We start from the raw sequence: 18724 nt of genomic DNA, 5'->3' as shown, positions 1-18724 counted from the left end.
CACAGGCCTTCCCACCAACCCAGCCCCTCCGTAGCAGCACAGTTTCCCAGCATGCACCCCACAAAGACTTTCTTTGCCAGTCACCCCTGGCACTTACAGCAACACACCACACCAGCATCAAGAGCCCTGGGAGTGGAGAGCTGGCCAGGCCCTCACCCCGGCAGGATCCTCTTCCCCCTCCTTTACCTGCTGGCAGACAGACACCTCCCAAGGGATGACCACCCTGCTCCCTTAACTGCTCCCAAGTCCAAGAGCCCAGCCCCTGCTCACCACCCCCACCTCCCAAAACACAGCCAACAGCCCCTGCTCCCATTTTACCACTTTACCCCCGAGCACGGTTTCTAGGGGTGGGAGGGGGACGCACTAATCACAGATCGTTCCCTGTGCTTAAGGATACATTCTCCTTCTCGCTGGCTCAGGCTGCCCATCTTCCTCCTCACTCTTGACTCGTAGCTCCATCACCTTTCTCCTCTTTTGTCCCCTCCTGACTCACAGGTCCACCACTGTCATCTTCTTTCTTGACTCTGCTTGACTCACAGGTGCGCTCCAATCCTCTTTCGTGATCGCTCTTCTGTGTCAGTACACGGAAGACCGGGCACATGAGAAACTGCAAGAGTCAACAGCATGAGAACAAGCATTAGTGGAAAAATACAAGAACAAAGGACTGTATGCTATGTGATACATCAAGGACAGAGGAGTTGATACAGGATTGATGCATCAAGGACAGAGGGACAGCTTGTGATAGACAAAAAAGGTGTTTATGGCAGTGACTTTGGTGGGAACACAAAACACATCACTCATGTAATGACTAACTTAGCTAATCAACAAATGCTTGAGCAAGTATCATAGCGAGTATAAACACAAGCCTGAATTTGTAATAAACATCTCTCATTGCACCTTAAAAGAGAGTCCGTACCGCATTCGCTACAAATGGCGCCCTGGAACAGGGACTTTCAGCGTGCCTATAAAGGCAGCAGCCGCTCTGGTAGCGAAGCCCAATCGAACCAGGAAACAGGACCGGGAACCAGGACAGTGCGCGCCCACCACCAACGAAAGGTGAGCGATTGGGAACCATGGGAGGGAAGTTATCCCTTAAGCAAAGACAAACCCTGGATGTCCTTCAACATGCGCTACAAACGCAAAATCAGGATGTATCAGGGGTCTGATTGGTGAGTTTATTAGAATGGATTGCTAATCATGTGCTAGACTTTCCTACAACTGGTACATTTCAGTTGGAGACATGGCACAAAGATGAATGAGAATTATATGAACAGGTAGTGACTGGAGATAAAGCTGCTTGCAAATATTCATCTACTTGGGGAAAAATTATGACTACTAAGATACAGGATACAGGACTGATACATCAGGGACAGAGGGACAGCTTACTATAGAAAAAAATGCGTATATGGCAGTTACATCGCTCATGTAATGTCTAACTTAGCTAAAGAGCAAATGCTTGAGCAAGCATCATAGCGAGTATAAATGCAAACCTGAGTTTGTAATAAATGTCTCTCATGGCACCTTACCGTGAGTCCACGCCAGATTCGCTACACTCTTCCTCATAGGTTCACCACCTTCCTCTCCTTCCTTGCTTTTCCTTTGCACGCTGCTCCACCTGAAGAGAAACACACAGAGGACTGAGCTACACCAGCCCAAGGGCACTACAATCAGACAGGGGCTGAGTCCGGGGGCTGACACCTCCCCACACCCCACAACGAGCCCACCTTGCCTTGGCCCCGGCCCCTCGCACATGCCTTAGAGATATCATAGCTCAGTACAAATCCCCACAGTCCTCACCTGCTGTTTGGTGCTTGCGGAGGGTCACACTCCCTGTGCCCCAGGGCACTGGCCCTACACGGCCAAGCTCGGCAGCGGGACTGTCTGGAGCTGCCGCTGGCTGGTTCTCCAGCTTTAGGGTCACCCGCAGAAGCCCGCTCTCCTCAGCTCTGCACACCCATCCAGTTGCGCCGCCCAGGCAAAGTCAGCTTCACCCTCTGCTCTACACCTCACCTGCAAACAACCAACTCTTCAACTGACAACTGTCCAAAACCCACCGACAAACTCTCCACACCTCAGCCTTTCGCTTGCAACTGCTGCCTCTAGTGCATCTCACAGACAAGCCTTCAAAATCCCCTCATCCTGCAATAACACTCCAGCACTGATCACCTGTGGGAACAACTACCACAATACCATGCAAACACCAACCAGTTCTGGCACGGAAATATCACTTTCTCCTCAAGATTCCACCCTACACCAACTGCTGACAAACACACGCTGTCCTCACCAAAGCCAAACGCTGCAACAACCAGTGACAACTCAAATTTGCGTGGGCGGTGCAAAATTGCAGGGGTGAGCTAACGCAGAGCTGGGCTTGAAAGCTGCAGAGTGTGCACCCTGTGGTATAACGTGGCGAGTCACTCCCATTCTGCCTTCTCCCTGGGAGAAGCGCATGAGCAGAGGTTGCTTCAAGGCACGATGAGAACGGTTCGGTTCTCCGGGTCTCGGAGGGCGAGAGTAATAAATGTGGTCTGTGTCGTGGCGCAGGAACTTCCCATCCACTTGCTTCTCCATTCAGTCTGGTGCTGCAAGAGAGGGAGAGAAAGAAAAAGTTAGGACCGAGTTAACAACCTCATCATCCCTGACCCCTAACCTGCAGGAATCCTAGGAGGCCTGATATAAGTTTTGCTCATCTCCCTGTCTTTGCTGGAATACTTTACTGTAGAAATTTCTGTCATCAACATTCTCTTAACCGATCTGATGTGTTCATAGTTCCTAGCCCAGCATCCTTTCCTCAAAGTACCTCAGCATTTCCCTTTGAAACCACACCTTAGTGCCATCCCGTCCCAGAGCTACCTCAGCACTTCCCACTGCAGCCTCTGCGATGCCATCTCCTCCCTGAGGTACCTCAGCCTTTACCACCAAAACCTCTCTCCCTTCCGTCCTCTCCTTTAAGTCCCTCACCCTTTCCCGCCAAAGCCTCCCCCGATGTCATCACCTCCCTGAGGTACCTCAGCCTTTCCCGTCAAAGCCTCCCCCAATATCATCCCCTCCCTGAGGTACCTCAGCCATTCCCGTCAAAGCCTCCCCCGATATCATCCCCTCCCTGAGGTACCTCAGCCATTCCCGTCAAAGCCTCGCCCGATATCATCCCCTTCCCGAGGTAGCTCAGCCTTTCTTGTCAAAGCCTCCCCCGATATCATCCCCTCCCCGAGGTACCTCAGCCTTTCCCGTCAAAGCCTCCCCCGATATCATCCCCTCCCTGAGGTACCTCAGCCTTTCCTGTCAAAGCCTCCCCCGATATCATCCCCTCCCTGAGGTACCTCAGCCTTTCCCGTCAAAGCCTCCCCCGATATCATCCCCTCCCCGAGGTACCTCAGCTTTTCCCGCCTAAGCTCCTCCCGCGCCGTCCCGCCCTCAGGTTCCTCCGCCGCTCCCTCCGTTCCCGGCCCCCCCCGCCCCTCGCGCCCCCCCTTGGCGCTCCCGACCCGCCGCTGCCCCCTCCCGCTCGCTTTCCTCCCTCTGTCCTGTGTCACTACGGGGGCTCCCCCTCCGCCCCACGGCCCCGCCCGAGCCCCGCGCAGCGCTCAGCGCGGGGCTCCCTTCCCTCACAGCCGCCCGCGTGTTTCCCCCTCGCCCCGGCCTGGGGCCGCGCTGTTGCGGCTGGCTGCCCCTCGCCTTCCTCCTTCCGAAACCAGCCCGTCTGTCACCCTCCAGCCTCGCCCCTCAGCCGGTCCCGGGCCGGCCCCGTCCAGCCTCCCCGCTGTCCGCCCGCCCCTCGCTCACCGCCGGCCCCGCCGTTCCTCGCGCGCTGCTCCAGCCGCCGCACCGCCGGCACGCGCTCCGCGGCCCGCGCACTTACGCAGCGTGTCCCCGCCCATCCCGCGCAGGAGCCAATCCCGTCCGCGTCCGCCACCGGGCTGCGCCCCCCCCCCCCGCCTCCGCGCCCGGCACTGGCCCCCCCTGCCCCTCGCCTCCCGTCCCGGAGCCACCGGCGGCCGCAGAGCGGCGCTGTCCGCCCGCAGGGCGGGGCCGGGAGCTTTCAGGCTGCGTCTGCCCGGGACAGCCCGGGACCGAGGGCTCCGCCGCTGCAGCCCGTTTCGTGCCGTTTGCGCCCCCCAGGTTACACGGCTGCAGCCTTCCTGCTGGTTTAGCTCACACACCTTTCTTCTTTCTAACTGCACAGCAGTTCACACTCACAAAAGTTCGTGCTGGTTGGCATAAGAGTATCTGCATAAGAATTTACAAACATTACAAAGATATACCACAGACCACAGCTTTCTAAGCTTTCAAGTTAAAGTTCCATGTTTAAATAAAACAGACAATACCAGTAGAGCTGTGTACCTCTGTCGTCTTTGTTCAGAAAGAAGTGACAACACCAGAAAACACATTGACAGCCAGTGCTTTGAACAGTGAAGGTGGGATCTACAAAAGTCTGATTAAACTAAACAGCCTCAGGTCTTTATCAAGCTGCAGATCTGCCAGGAATGCTGAAATGCAAGAGTTTACTCCTGCAATATTCCACGATGGAACAGCCACTTCATATCAAATATAATCTCAAAGTTCCAAACCAGTACATTAAAAAGCTACCAGTAAGTATTAGAAGACCACTGCAAGATCTTATTGCTTTTTGAGTTAAATAATAATTTTTCAATAAACCAAAACCCAAACAGGTTCTCAAATCTGTTGCTTATCATCCTGTTCATTCATTAGCACTGCAGCAATCAGTTTTTATACAATGTGTCAACAGAGGCGTCTAAAAAACCCCAAACAAAACTTATTCAAGTCCACGGACACCCCCGCCCTCCTTGCCCCCCCTCACCCTGAGCCCCACGATCACCACTTGGTGCGGGAGAGGAGCACAACTCGACAGAACCAGAAATCCGACTGCGGTAAGAAGGAAACATCGAGGTAGTTACAGCTTCCTTAAACATTCAAAATCTGATGTCTTCCAAAACAAAGCACATCATCCTCATCATTTAAAAAGCAAAGTTGCTTTGTACGTCTCTGATCCTCACACCAGCTGAGTGGTTCTCAAGTCCGCTGAGCTCCACTGTGCAGCCACCCCCACGTCTGTGTCGCCTTGTCTGGAGTCCCCAGTCGCGGGACAGTGAGTGGGGTTGGACTCCAGTGATAAAGAAAAACACAAAGAGTCAAATTGGAAAAGTAATTAAAACAGAAGATCTGAAAGCCAGTTTAATTTTAATAACTTATTTGTACACTGCTATAAGCATATGAAGTATGGGGGTCACGAACTCTTGCTACCACATATGTGCCTTATTACAATAAGCACAGGAAACAAGGAAGTAGCATTCCTTCTATTTTTGATGTAATTATGAGCTAATACATCTCCTGAGATGGCTTCCAGACCTGATTTAGTATCTACACTGTGTTGTACTGCAGATAAATACCTCAGGTCAGCATTAATTGAAGACAATGTGCAGAATGAGCAATATGCAGGTAAGCACAAGATCCTGGATTCCTTACAAGAGTCTACTTCTAAAATTGTCTGAAAACGCTGCAGAAATTGTAGCAGATAAACAACAGTAGCCACATTTTGTCCTATGGCATTTACATAATGTTGATCCACCTGTATTAACTTGTGCCCTTTCGGAACAGAGCTGTAAACTCAGAGTGTCCAAAGACTTCTTTCTTTTAAATAGAATACGCTTAAACTGACTGTCTTGAACAGACTGGCTGTGCAGACTTGCAGCAGTTGAACGGAGGATGTGATTCCAGTGAATGGAGACAGAAAGAAGATCAGCACAAAACCAGCAATGACAGACCAGAGACACCCACCTAAAGCCTAAGCTGAAACTTGTTTTTATTGGTAGGTTGTGTTTTTCTGCAAGTTGTGTTATCATACTTACATACAGCAAATAAAGATTTGACCCAAATTACATACCTTTATGTGCATACACACACGCACATGTTTGTGTTGTACAAAGATGCACACTGTTACTGAGATGTATAGGCATTGAATGTGTCAGGTAAGTAACATGACAAGAGGCTTGAGAGGTGGGTCTGCAGGGAATTATGTAAGTAACATATTAATGCAACAAATCTGGTGGCATAAAGCTACGGGGGAAAAAAATCCAGCGGAGAATCAGATAAATTCACGTGTTCTTTAAAGACAGCTCATGCATTCAACCAACTCCCAGGTGGGCCTGGCTGTGGAAAGGAAAGTTTGCTTGAGCACTTAGCGCCAGTGTCTGATGAGCAGACAAAACACCAACTGCAGACCGGGGACCCCCAGTTCTCAACCAGTTCATGGCTCTGAGCATCTTCTTTCCACACACTGCAGGTAACGCTTTACATCTGCAATCCCCTCCCTAAACCCATCTTGTTCCTGGCTGAGAAGATACCAGATGTGGGAACTATTGCATGATAGAAGAATTTGTGCTGTTAAATCACAGGATTCTGAGCACTGCAGATGATCACAGTGCGGTGCTGTCCTGAGAAGAAAGGATGAGTGACTCTTGGTGTTCCCTGCTGCTCACTGCCCTGATCCTGCCCACCCTCATGTTCCAGCCACTCAGACCCCAGCCAGAATGACTGAGACAGGAGGGTCTCTTAAGGATGTTTTGTTTTGTCCAGATACCTTTAATTTGCTTATATACACAGATTTCATAAGAGGAAGCACTTGATTTCACCGATGACACGATTTCTCCAGTAACGCATCTCACCAAGATTGCCAATTGACAGTCCCCCTTAGGATGAGAGAACGTTCATGTTGAACAAACCATGAACACTTGTAGTGATTGAAACTGGGGGTTTTTCAGACAAGCACCATCTGCCTCCTGCGCCAGAGACTCAACAGAATTATGTCTCAGACATTATGGCAACAACAGCTCATCCCGCAGCAATGGGTCACTCAGAGCAAAAACAATCCCGTATGGACACCGTGTCCAGCAGCAGATGGGGCACTCAGGAGAAGGTGAATCGCGATTTACATCCCAACACCAGCCGAGGCCCGCAGACAAAGGCCGCGGGCTGACATGGGAGGGGACGGGCCTTTCGTTCTCCTTCTTTGCTTCTCTTTTCCTTTCCTACACCCTTATTTCATCTCCTCTCCCTCTATGAGCAGTATAACCTAAGGCTTAGAGCCACAAAACTCCTTTGTGTAAACCCTTTGGCTGTTAAACTGTTCACCAATTTGGCTTAAGCAGCGTAAATCTTCCTGCTACTTGGGCCAAGCTGCAAAATAAAAGGTGTTGGGGTTTTTTTGTTTATGGTCCTTGAGTACCCCATCTACTCTTTTCTAACTAAGGGGACCTGAATCGGAGTCACCTCCCACACACGGACAGCTGGGGACATTCTGCAATGAAAACTTGTATGGAGAGTGGAACACACTGAATAGGTCAATCCAGCATTTAATAAAAGCAATGGAGTTAGCTCTTGAATTAACATTGATAACATGCTCTGCTATATTGTGGCCAGTTGCGATTGGAAACAGCGCAGTTACAAGTTCGGTGTGCATGGTCCTCTGTATACACGAAGACATCCAGCCAGCTTTAGTCACACACCTGATCTTTCCTTCGTGTTACAGATCTCTGCAATGAAAGCTGGGAGCAACAAACATTCAGCTTTCTGATGTGTCATTAAAGAGATTTTTCTGCATTTACTACAACCTTGACCGAGCCTGTACCTGATTGCTTTAACTGGCATTAGATAAGTCATTGAGGAAGCAGTCAAGTCAGCCCGCGAGAAGACACGGAGAGGTGACAAAGTTGTAAGTCCCTAGGATGCTGGCACACCAGCATGAACACAGGCAAGCAGAAGCCTCCAACGCATTGGCAGAAATATCCTACTCAGGTACAGCAGGCAAATGCAACTTATAATGGAACGGTTACAATATGCTTGGTAGAAAAAAGCTGAGGTTCCGCTGCCTCAGGCCCACAGCGGTTACTGCTGTGTCTGGTCTAACCCAGATCCAGTAGTGAGCTACACGTGTTTATCTTGGTTTGATATTTGTAGTGCACGTGTTAACGTACAGATCAATATACAAGACAAGGTCTGATGAACAAAATCTCTCTCTGAAAGATCCTGAAGTGATCACTGGAGTGATTTTCAAGGCAAAGATTCTGTCTGTCTCCAGCTCCCAGAAGACTTCAGAGGTGAAATTCTCTATAAATCCTGAGGGGGAAAGAGGGGGTTGTAAGGAACATGAACCTGAAGAACATTCAGTAGCTCTCCCGGGCGCTCTGTGACGGAGCCTCCCCTGTTCACCAGCTCCTGAGGCTCCAGGGGCTGCAACACGGGGCACAACGCGCTCACAGACTGAACCTGCGCTGAGCAAGAAAATGCCTTCCTGATGAAGCTTTAACATCAACACACCAACTATTGCTTGTCCTTCAAGGAAACTATCTTGTTATAAGCATTTATAGCTCTATTGTCTATTTATGCTTTTAGCAATAAGCGCTTTTATCCACATTTCATTTTGGTGCACCTGGTAAGACATGTGATTGAAGGTGACAGATAAGAGCAGGGCACTCTTTTAATCCCTAAGACAGGACCCTGGGAAAACTTCACAGGAATCAGTTCTTCACTACATTGCTGCTCCTTGCATTCACAGGCCAGCAGAAAAGCACGGGCCGAGGCGAGAACCGCCCGCAGAAGGGGCTGCCAGACACTGTTCTGGCTGATGCTCTGCCAGGACGTGCTTCGTTTTCTGTCCGGTGCTGTGCGGGGGGAACACGGAACATCTGCACGAAAAACCTGCGCTTGGCTCGTGCAGCGTCTGTGTCACGGGAACCGACAGCCACGTCCCATCGCTGACCTCGCGTGTTCACACAGCTGACTCAGTGATCGATACCGGTTTATCTGCATTACAAGCACAGCCGAGCCAGGTCAAGAGTGCTTCTTAAGAACCATTTTCAAAATGATCTTTCTAGACAATAAAGACTGATTTATCTTAATTTGTCTTACCTAAAAGCTAAGAAAGTATTTAATTTCTAGTAAGAAAGATGCCTAATTTTCTTTTGGCTATTAAAAATTGTATTAACCTCCAAAAATAAGAGAGTAAATGTCTGTTAACACTTTTTCCTTTTATGCTGATGTGAAGAAAATTCCTCTCTCATCCTGGTACTGTCAAACAGGATGAACATTTACAGAGAATGAGAGTGGGGAGTGATGAAAAAGTCAACAGCTTTTGCAGTCAGTTTGTATAAATTAAGATAAACGTGATATTGAAGCAAACCCAAATGTTTCTAATGTTTTCCTATAGAATCTCCTGCTGCTGTACAATAAGATACACTCTCAGACTATGACAACATTAGTCCGTGTCTTTGTAAGGCGCAGTCTTTTTCCTACCATATCATGCATAGGTGCCACACTTATATATAGCCAGGTAACTGCTCATCTAAGGTGCATTTTGAAACATACCTTATCCTGCTTTGGAACCTGTGCCGAAATGGAAAGCAGTTGCTCTGTATCCAGGAATTTTGAGATAACTGTAAAACAAAAGTAAACAGATCAGAAATTGAATGGAAATCATAACAAAATCTATTTTTTTTTTTATGAACTTTTGTTAATCTTTTTCTTCCATTCTATCTTCACAAATTATTTACCAGGGAAAAAACAGGTTAAAAATTGCTGCTATCTAAATTATGTTGTCATAACTACACAGACTGTACCGAAGCATGTAGCGATTATTTTACAGGTGGACATATATCAATTTGGTAATATTCTTTTAGTGTGATTGAATCACACGTCTCGTGATAAAGATCAAGATGACACGATCCAGCTCCAGGTGCACTGACTCATACTCTGCTGTTGTGTTCTGTTTAGTTTGTCTGGACCACTATGAAGCAACAGGAAAAAACACCCATACACAACAACAGAACATCAGTGATGCCTTTATTTGTTTTTAATGTATACATTATGTACACCTGAATACTTCCAACTAGTCACAGAGGTAGAGACAAACTCACATTCTTTGAAAAAGTATTGGCTGACTTCTACCCATTTAATCTGAGAAATTCGCTTTTCTTAGCAAAATCCTTGAGAAAAACATCACTATCATAATAAAGATTATTTCCACTACGTGTCACCTGGCCAATAATTACAATTCAAACATATTGAGTCACGTTGCATACTTTCACAGACTAGAAAGAAAGTATTTTAACATAAATTGAATATGATGCATTAAAAATAAACTACTACTTAGTTGAACACACTCAGAAAACCAAAGATGGTAAATGTCAAATGAGGGTTCCAGGTAAGAGTACCCTACAGATTTGAAGCGCGCTTTAGGGACACCCAGCGCCTCCTGTTCACTGTACATTATGTGAACTGCAGCAGCTGAGACCCTGGGATGTGTGACCTGCAAAAACCATGAACATTAAAGTAACGTTTATAAATCACAAACATGTTATTTGGCTTCTTTATGGACTGAAAGTGACCGGAGTGAAGCATCTAAACGTGATCTGTCCCACATTCATTCTTCACCACCCTGCAGCGGTTCTAGCAGGAGCTTCACACGTTTTCCCCCATTTAAGAGTTTAGATGCCAAAATATCCCAATAAGAACCATAATGCTTGTTTACATCTAGAATTGTCTTAAATATACGTCCTCCTATGCATGTTACAGAACACTGTAACCCTGCTTTGTATATTAACATGTAAAACATGCCACTAAAACCGTATCAATTAACTGACTGGACAAAGTTTTCCTCTGGAATTTAACACGTGCATTAAAACTCCTCCAAACCGAAGCCCAGCTCTACTAGGCCGTCCCACAAGCGCAGGGCTTGAGCTCTGGTTTGAGCCCGATGCCGCACTCCCCGCGCCGGGCTGCAGTACCGCGCTGTGGCCACCGGGCGGCAGCACCAGCGACACCCGGCGGGCGGTGCACCGCGGGAGCACCGGGGCGCCACCGCGCATGCGCGGAACCGGGGCTGAACGTGCGCTTGTGTGCGGGGGTGACCTGCACCGAGGTGACCACCCGGGATCACCCACAGCAAACGAGCCACCCGGGACAACGCGGAACAGAAAATCCGCTCTAGAGAACCACCCCACCCAGAGAACCCTCCTCGGCGGAACCTCCCGGCGGCCCGTTCGAGCTCTCTAGTGCCCTATTTGCGTAGCCACGCCTCTGATTTGCATTTCTCCGCCCCATCCTCGCCCCGCCTGTCGTTCCCACGCGCCCCGCCCCTCCTCTTATCTCTCGCAATCTGATTTGCAGGCTTCGAATCTCAATTTGCATTCTCCCCGCCTACTCACCTCCCTGCCCGAGCCCCGAGGAGATTTGCATATCCGGCACGACGCTCTGCTCTGTTCTGTTTCTATTCGACCCCATCTATTTCTATTATTTCTACTTCTATTAATTCTCGTTCTATTTCTTTTCCTGTTTTCTGTTTCTTTCCCTGCGAAGTACAAACCACACCTGATCTCACAGATGTCCAGTGTAACCTGTAGCTGCTTTTGGTAAATATGAGCAGAACTTTACAGCACACGGTTTTCCCAGCAACATGAAGCAGAGAGCGTATTCAAAAAAAAAAAAAAAAAAAAAACACAAACACAAAGACGACACACAGCCTTGTAAGTCGGGTGATTAATTCTATTCAGTACGCTTTTACTTAAGTTAGATTACAAGAAAACTAAATTGGGCTCGCCCAGTGCCCTGTGAGTAGTAAAAACCATCACCACACAGTCAGTCACTCAGCAGAGAGCTCGCAGCAGCTCCCCGGCTGCCGCAGTTATGGAACGAAGCGTCTGGCTCGCACACAGAGCCCCCCAGCCCCTGCTCCCACCGCTGACCAGGTGCGGGTGCCGTTCTGCTCCCTGGGGGCAGCTCAGGCCTTTCCCTCAAGTGCACCCGCCAGAGACATTTCCGGGTAAGGATGAGTTTTTTAATCCTTTCTATAAACAGAATTTCTTTGCATTTTAAAAACCTTGTACATCACTGACATTGACTCCTATGTCTCTTTTTACACATACGTATGTATTTAGGGAATATATTTGATTCATATATATCATCTATTTCCACTGTAATGTATATCTACTTAGACATCTACACACTTGCGTATGCATTTACATGTATATATCTGCTTAAACTTATACAGAATATCTGTTTATGTTTATATATATCACCACTTATTATCTAGAATATCCATTTATACTTACGCACCTGTTTAGCCTTCTCTTTGGACACAAATATCTTTCTAGACTTGCAGATGTTGGCATATTGTTACAATCATATTATTACATTTATGTATATTTAGACAGAGCTATCGATTCACACTTGGCGTGTGGCACGATGAGCAGTGACACGTGGCCAGCTGCACGGCTCAAGCACGAGGGACACCCCGACCTGCCAGGGAAAAGCGCCACTGAGAGCCAGACAGAAACAAAGTACGTCAGAGCACGCTGTCAGATATTGGGGAAAACACTCATCGCATCCAGTTGCCTCTCTTTTTCAATTTTTAGAACAAATACCCACCTGCTTAAGTACACCTAATAAATTATATGCTGCACCTACTTAACAATTACTCTTAACTATGGAAGTCAACATGTAAATTAGACCATTTGCTTTAAGTTTCATTGATAGGAAAATCACTGAGATAGAAGACATGGGTTTACTTTAAAAAATAAATAAATATCCCCATTCCTGCAGTGCAGCATAAGGCTACGAAAAAGGAGCGTCAGACTCACGAACACTTTTGGCTGCACTGCAGCACACAGGGGAACACGTTTCTGTGACCGTGACAGCTCGACTGTCGCAACCGGGAACCCAAAGCCCAGCGGTGCCACCAACCTTTGCCAGGCCTGCTGTGCTGGGCTCTGCGGAAGGAAATGGACTTTGGTTGGTTGTTTCAAAGAAAATGAACAGTCCTGTTGTTGATGAGGCCACTGCCCACTACATCACCTGGGAAGATCCACTCGGAGGGCAGGTTCATAAAATGCAGCTTCTTGGAATGAGGAATGCTGCCGTTTTGGAAGATTTCTTACCAACTGAAGTCAGAACTACACACTGTAGGTTAAGAGAAAAAAGTCACTATTGAAACAATAACTCATCCAAACCACACATGGACTCACCGCCACCAGTTACGAGGCTGAAAGTGCTTCTTGGGAACACCTGGCAAACACGCAGAACAAAACCGATTTGCCCAGGTGCCTGTATCTCTGTCAGCTTTTTGAGTACTATTCTAAGATATTTTAAAAACCTATTGAGTGAAAAAGAACAAAGCATTTGTCATTGAATCAGGTTGTTTCTTCTGGACATCTGAACTCTTACAAACACCTCCTTTCCTCTTTTAGTACAAAATCATTTCCATAGTATCATTCAATAGTAAGCCCACAGAAACAGAAGATTACGCTTTCAGGAAGAGAAAATAACCAGAGGGAGGTGAGCTCTGCACAGGTGTACCGTGCTCCAGAACAGACCTTATTTTTAGTACTTCTGGTAAAATATTTCGTATTAAAAATATAGAAGGAGAGTCGGTGCATTCTTAATGTTAACTTTAAAGTCCACTCTACAAGTACCTCAGGAAAAACGCAGACACGCGTCCCAGCCGTACCTTGTACGGGCAGACCGCTCTGGATTCCTTCTGTCTGTCTGGTACTTCTGTAGCAGAAGACGGGGCAACCGCGGTGAAACGGTGGCAGCAGACACCCAGCTGAAAGAGGAAATGGAGGAAGAAACCTGGGATGGCCAACAGGACAGGGAAGAATATGACTGTGGGTAGGGAGCAGGACACAGGGATACAGCGAGAAACAATGGGACAGGGAGCAGCATTAAAGGTCAGAAAGAATAAGAGATGAACAGGAAGGAGGAATGGAACGCTGAGATGCTGAACAAAAAACGCCAGCAACAGTGAGCGAGACAAACGAATAGAGAGAGAAGGGCAAGGAAGGAAGAAGAGATAGGAAGGTGGGAGATAAGAGCTGCACGTACAGGTACTGAGAAGAAAAGAACAGCAGGGAACAGGCCAGAGAAACTGTGGGGAAAAAAAGAGACTGATGCAGATCAAGACAAAGATATGGAAAAGGGAAAAACAGCCATAGAAGATGGAGCAGGACACAAAAACAGAGAGAAAAGGAGAGGTATAGGGAAGCAAAATTTTAAAATAATAATAATAAACCAAAACCACCACCAAGGAGGGGCAGGGAGGCACCAGGACACACAAGCCGGGGACGAGGCCCCGAGGGCCAGGGACTCACAGCGGCTCTCGCTTTCGGTGGCTGCCAGGAGGCTTCGAGCAGCTCAGACGCTCCCGTCTCCTTCTCTCCTCCCTTCCTCTCCGGTAACTCGGGGCGCTCGGCCGTCCTCAGCCTAGGAGAACACGGTGGGGTGTCAGGGCTCCTACGAGACGAGGCTTCGGGGACATGGAGCCTCGCTGGCTCGCTCGCCAGGCAGCCGTCCCGCTCCAGGATACGCGCACGGACCCTGCCGCGCACGTTGGCCCCCGGCCCGCCGCACGCCGCGCAGAGGGAGCCTTCGCCACCCGGAGAGAGGGGCTCGCTCTCTCGCCCGCCGCAGGAAGCGGACGTTGGGCCGACGGCCCCGCATTTCTTCCTCTTTTCCTCTCCCCAACCTCTCTGGCTCCAGCAGCAGCAGCCCCCGCCCACGCACGGGACGTGCTCCCCCGTCCCTTCTCCCGCCACGCTGCCAGACGAGCCTCGCCAGCCCGAGGCGGGCGCAGCCAACGGCATCCCCCGGGCTGGGAGCGAACGGCCACATCCTCAGCGCAGCCTCTGGGAGAGGGAGAGAAGAAGCAGCGGCTGTTAGCACCGTAGCTCACCCCTGCCCCAGCCTGCTCCTTCCGCAGGGGCCACCGGAGAGGTGCCGAGGGCCGGCTTGCCGCCTTCACGACGGGGCTTGGGAGCGGCCCAGGAACACGGGACGGGCTCGCAGGAGCTGCCGGAGCTGGGGGCGGCTGCACGGGGCGAGCGGGGCCGCGGGAGGAGGCTCGGGGGGAGCTCTGGCGAGCTGGGGACGCACCCGGCATCTGCCCCCGGCCGGCTGTCGCCTCCTGCTCCTCTGCCGCACGCTGGGGACGGAGGACGGCGCCGCGTCTCCCACCTGGGCGCTGCTCCCCAGGTTCCATTCCCCGCCTGGGCTGGGGGGTCTGCTGAGCATCGGGCGTTCACAGCTCCCCCTCAGAAACACAGAAATTCCAAATTAGAGTTCAGCCTCTGAAAAAAATAGAGCAGGAGAAAGCAGAGGAATTAGTCAGAAGAAGGGACAGGAGAGCAGCTGAGCTAACGGAGGATTCAAGGGAAACGGGCCACCCCAAAACACAAGGCATCCTCAAAAAACCAGAGCAACTGCAGCAACGCCAGACAGCATTAAGACAAACTGACACCGTTTAGGACACGCTCAGCATAAAAGCAAACACATCCACCGGTGCAGGAAAGCATCTCGCCCCTTCCCCACAGCACCGCCACAGGACACAGCCCTGTGAGGCCACGGGACGGGCTCGTACTGAAACGGAGAAATAAGCTTGACAGCAGAGTCAATTACACCGTTAAGCAGGCAATGTTCCTTTCATCTGCACTGGGGAGCTCTGGAGGTCGTCCTCTGTAAGTGCTCCCACAACTGGATGCTCTTGCATTGCTTATAGTCACACAGCTGCTACACATAAATTACAATTGTTTTAAATTTTGAACATACAATATATCTAGCCTAAGAAATAATTGATGAAGTTAGTTATAAATGTTTAGTTTCTCACTGACAACACATCTATTAGTTAAATATAAACTAAGCTCTCAGCTTCTAAACAATGTGTTATTAAATCTCCTGTCTCCCTCTTGTCATGCAGAAGGATCTAAAAGGTGAAAAACATCCCCTCATCGTGCAGGCGGTCAGAAAACATTTACCTCACGTGAACCGGTTAATGAAGGGTACATCTCCTATAACTTCATCGCAGTATACATTAACTTGGTAGCTTCTCTTGAATTCCCCCCTTTTCAATATACTTGCAAACTCTTTGGCAGTATAAATCTACGAAATATTATCATCTCGCGTTGTGGTACAGCACAATTATTTGCTACCCACTAGCGGTACCAAACAGAACACTGTAGCGTAATGTAAGTAAAAACGACTAGCATCAAAATCAGAGTCCTAAGATCAATGCTGACAGAACTGCGAAGCCGCAGCTCCTGCCGGTTCTGGCGTTGGTTTCTGGCACTTCTGACCGCTTCGGGTCAAACGGCGCCTCTTCCCCCGGCCGTGCGCTGCAGTACCCGAGTTTCGCCACAGGGCGGCAGCACTGAGACCGCCGCGGCAGCCCCGGGCGAGCGGTCGTGCCGCGTTTCGCTGGAACCCCGCAAAATAAACTCCAGAAAACAAACGCAACGAAACAAAAACGCACACAGAGAGCCGCGGAACGAAAGCCGCGCGTACAGGACACAGAACCCGCCGGGCCTCGCCCCGAGCTCCCGCCGAAGCGGCGCCCGACCCGCCACGCCACCGAGCCTGCCACCGCGCCTTAGCTCTGGTTTGAAACGTCTCCCCCCGACTAACGGGGGCTGCGCCGCTCCCGGAGCGACTGCTGTCCCGGAGGGACACACGGCTCCAGACCGTAAGCCTTCGGCGCACCTGCCCTCGGGGTCACACACCTCCCACCGGCTTCGCCAACTCGGCCGTAAGGGCAGGAGGGAAACTGAACCGAACGCCTCCTCACCGCGCCGGCCCATCCCACTCCCCCCGTTCCAACGGCACGGTCACCCTCGCCGCGGCCGCACTCACCTGCCGCCTCTTTCGCCGCTCCGTTCCCCTCGCACTCTCCCACCGTCCCGCCGGGCTCCGCGGGCACCGACACCTGCCGCGCCCCGGAGACCTCCGCGGCCGGAGGCCCCCTCTGCCTTTCTGTCGTCTCCTTCCTTTCTGCCGCCTCCGGGGACCTCACGAAGGGCTGCCCTGAGCCGACTGCCTCCAGGTCCCCGGGTGCCGGTTGCAGCAACCGCTCCGCAGCCGCCCCGACCCCCGTTCCCGTTAATTCCCGGTACCCACCCCGAGACACCACGGACCCGCTCGCCAGGACCCGCGCTGATTGGCTGCTTTCCACCCCACCACGCTGTCCTCCTATTGGATGCTCCGTCCGGCGCCCAGAGGCCCGCAACGCCCGCCCCTCCGGCAAAATGATAGCCTGCCTAGGCACGTCAATCACCATTTTCTCCGCCTATCAGAGCTCGCAGTGAGGGCAGGCGCAGTAGGGAGAGAGCAGCACCCGCCCCTTTCCGCAACACGATTGGCTGCCGAAGACAAGTCAATCATCATTCTCTTGGCCCATCAGTACTCGCAGTTTGCTCATGCGCAGTACGGAGCCTCCGACACCCGCCCCTCCGGCAATCTGATTGGCGGACAGAATGGCAATTGACGTACCTTGGTAGCCTATCAGCGATCCGCCCCCCCCCAGCCTTCCCGCGCCATCTGATTGGCCCGCTCTGCACCCTCACCCGTCTGCTCTCCGCCCTGCCGGGCCCCCCACGCCCTTTGCCCGCGCGGCTTCAAGCAGCCGCGTTTGAAAGGAAACAACAAACCGCGCTCCTTTGCTTTACGCTGACAAGCGGGGCGGGTGGTCACCTACCCTTAAATTCATTGTGAACAGAGAGAGCCGTAAGGAGCTCCAGCCGGCAGGTTTCTCTCCCCTGTGCCCGGGACTGAGGAGACGCCGCCGCCTCCTGCTGCCGCCTCGCCCGTTCCTCTCGCAGCGGGGCCGCCCCGGGAGAGCCGGGCGCCTCTTTTTTTCCCGGCGGCTCGTCCGACCGCTGCCCCCCCCTTTCTGACGGGCACGACCTCGGTCGCAGCGGCAGCGCCCCCCTCTTACCCGCGGCACGGGCACCGGGCGCCGCTCCCCAGCTGCAGTTCCGGGCTGTGGCCACCAGACGGCAGCACCGAGCGCGGTCACGCAGCGCCCCCGGGCCCCGCAGCGCGGGCGCTTTTTCTTGACCCGTGGGCAGCCCGAGCTCCCCGAACGCGCTTTCCCAGAGCCGCGCACATGGCAGACACACTGATAAAAGATAATAGCCCGACATTGCTAAAATGTGTTTTTTTCCTAAAGATGCCTTCTATCCTAATAAAATACATTGCCTCTCCCTGTGCCCCGTGTCTTGTCTGCAGCAGTAACTCGGCTCGCCCGCAGCTGCGGCAGCTCTGCTGCTGTTACAGGGTCAGTTCCAGCCCTTTACCCTCGGCTGAGCAGCAGCCGGGCAGGCGCTGCTGCTCTGGGCGCTGCGCATCCTTCAGGAACGGTTCTCAAACGATCCTGTGCAACGACGTCCAGAGCCAGGACCCCGCGGCGGGGGACAGGAGCACACGGCCGGGCCCGTCCCGGCTCGGGGCTGTTTCCGCAGTCGCTGTGAGCTGATCCGTGAGCTGGAACCAACCTCCCCATGCCCCGGCCCGGCCCTTTGTCCCCGGCTTTCCCAGGGCAGCGCAGCGGGCTGGGTCACACCAACTGTTCTCTGCTGGCACCACCCAGCCGGGTCACCTGTGTCTGCGGTTGTGGGGACACCCCACGGGCTCCCTGGAAACGGACATCACAGCACTGAGAGGGGGCGTTCAGGAGCCTCTGCGCTTTTGGGTTGGTTTGTTTGGGTTTTTTTTCCTTTTGTTGTTTTGATCGTTAGCTTCTTGTTGCTGGTTGGTTTGTTTTTAAGCTGTTACTCTATATAGCTCATCCATGGTGCTTATAGAGCATGGGTAAATCTACCCTGCTTCCTCACAGGAGACGACCATCTCACTTTACAACAGGTGATTGAATCTGCTATAGAAAAGTTCA

The 18724-nt window shown here is 51.2% G+C and overlaps 1 protein-coding gene and 1 long non-coding RNA gene across 2 annotated transcripts; both read right to left on the bottom strand.

Annotated features, from left to right (window-relative positions):
* Positions 1-29: 29 nt before the first annotated feature.
* LOC136115279 (uncharacterized) lies at positions 30-3843 on the bottom strand. The gene is made up of 4 exons (XR_010653187.2): positions 3784-3843; positions 1798-2582; positions 1527-1615; positions 30-607 (listed from the first exon to the last, which is right to left on the bottom strand). It is a non-coding gene; the product is annotated as an uncharacterized lncRNA (long non-coding RNA).
* Positions 3844-11630: 7787 nt separating this feature from the next.
* LOC139826568 (uncharacterized) lies at positions 11631-18681 on the bottom strand. The gene is made up of 7 exons (XM_071802713.1): positions 18669-18681; positions 16690-16989; positions 14941-15097; positions 14160-14271; positions 13894-13955; positions 13517-13615; positions 11631-12969 (listed from the first exon to the last, which is right to left on the bottom strand). Exons 1-7 carry the CDS (start codon positions 18679-18681, stop codon positions 12963-12965), a joined length of 750 nt encoding a protein of 249 aa, XP_071658814.1. The 3' UTR covers positions 11631-12962.
* Between the last annotated feature and the right edge of the window lie 43 nt (positions 18682-18724).

Source organism: Patagioenas fasciata, chromosome Z (assembly GCF_037038585.1).
Source record: "Patagioenas fasciata isolate bPatFas1 chromosome Z, bPatFas1.hap1, whole genome shotgun sequence".
Taxonomy (NCBI): Eukaryota; Metazoa; Chordata; class Aves; order Columbiformes; family Columbidae; genus Patagioenas; species Patagioenas fasciata.
The sequence above is the reverse complement of the archived record's forward strand: the minus strand, read 5'-3'. Positions and strand labels throughout refer to the sequence as shown.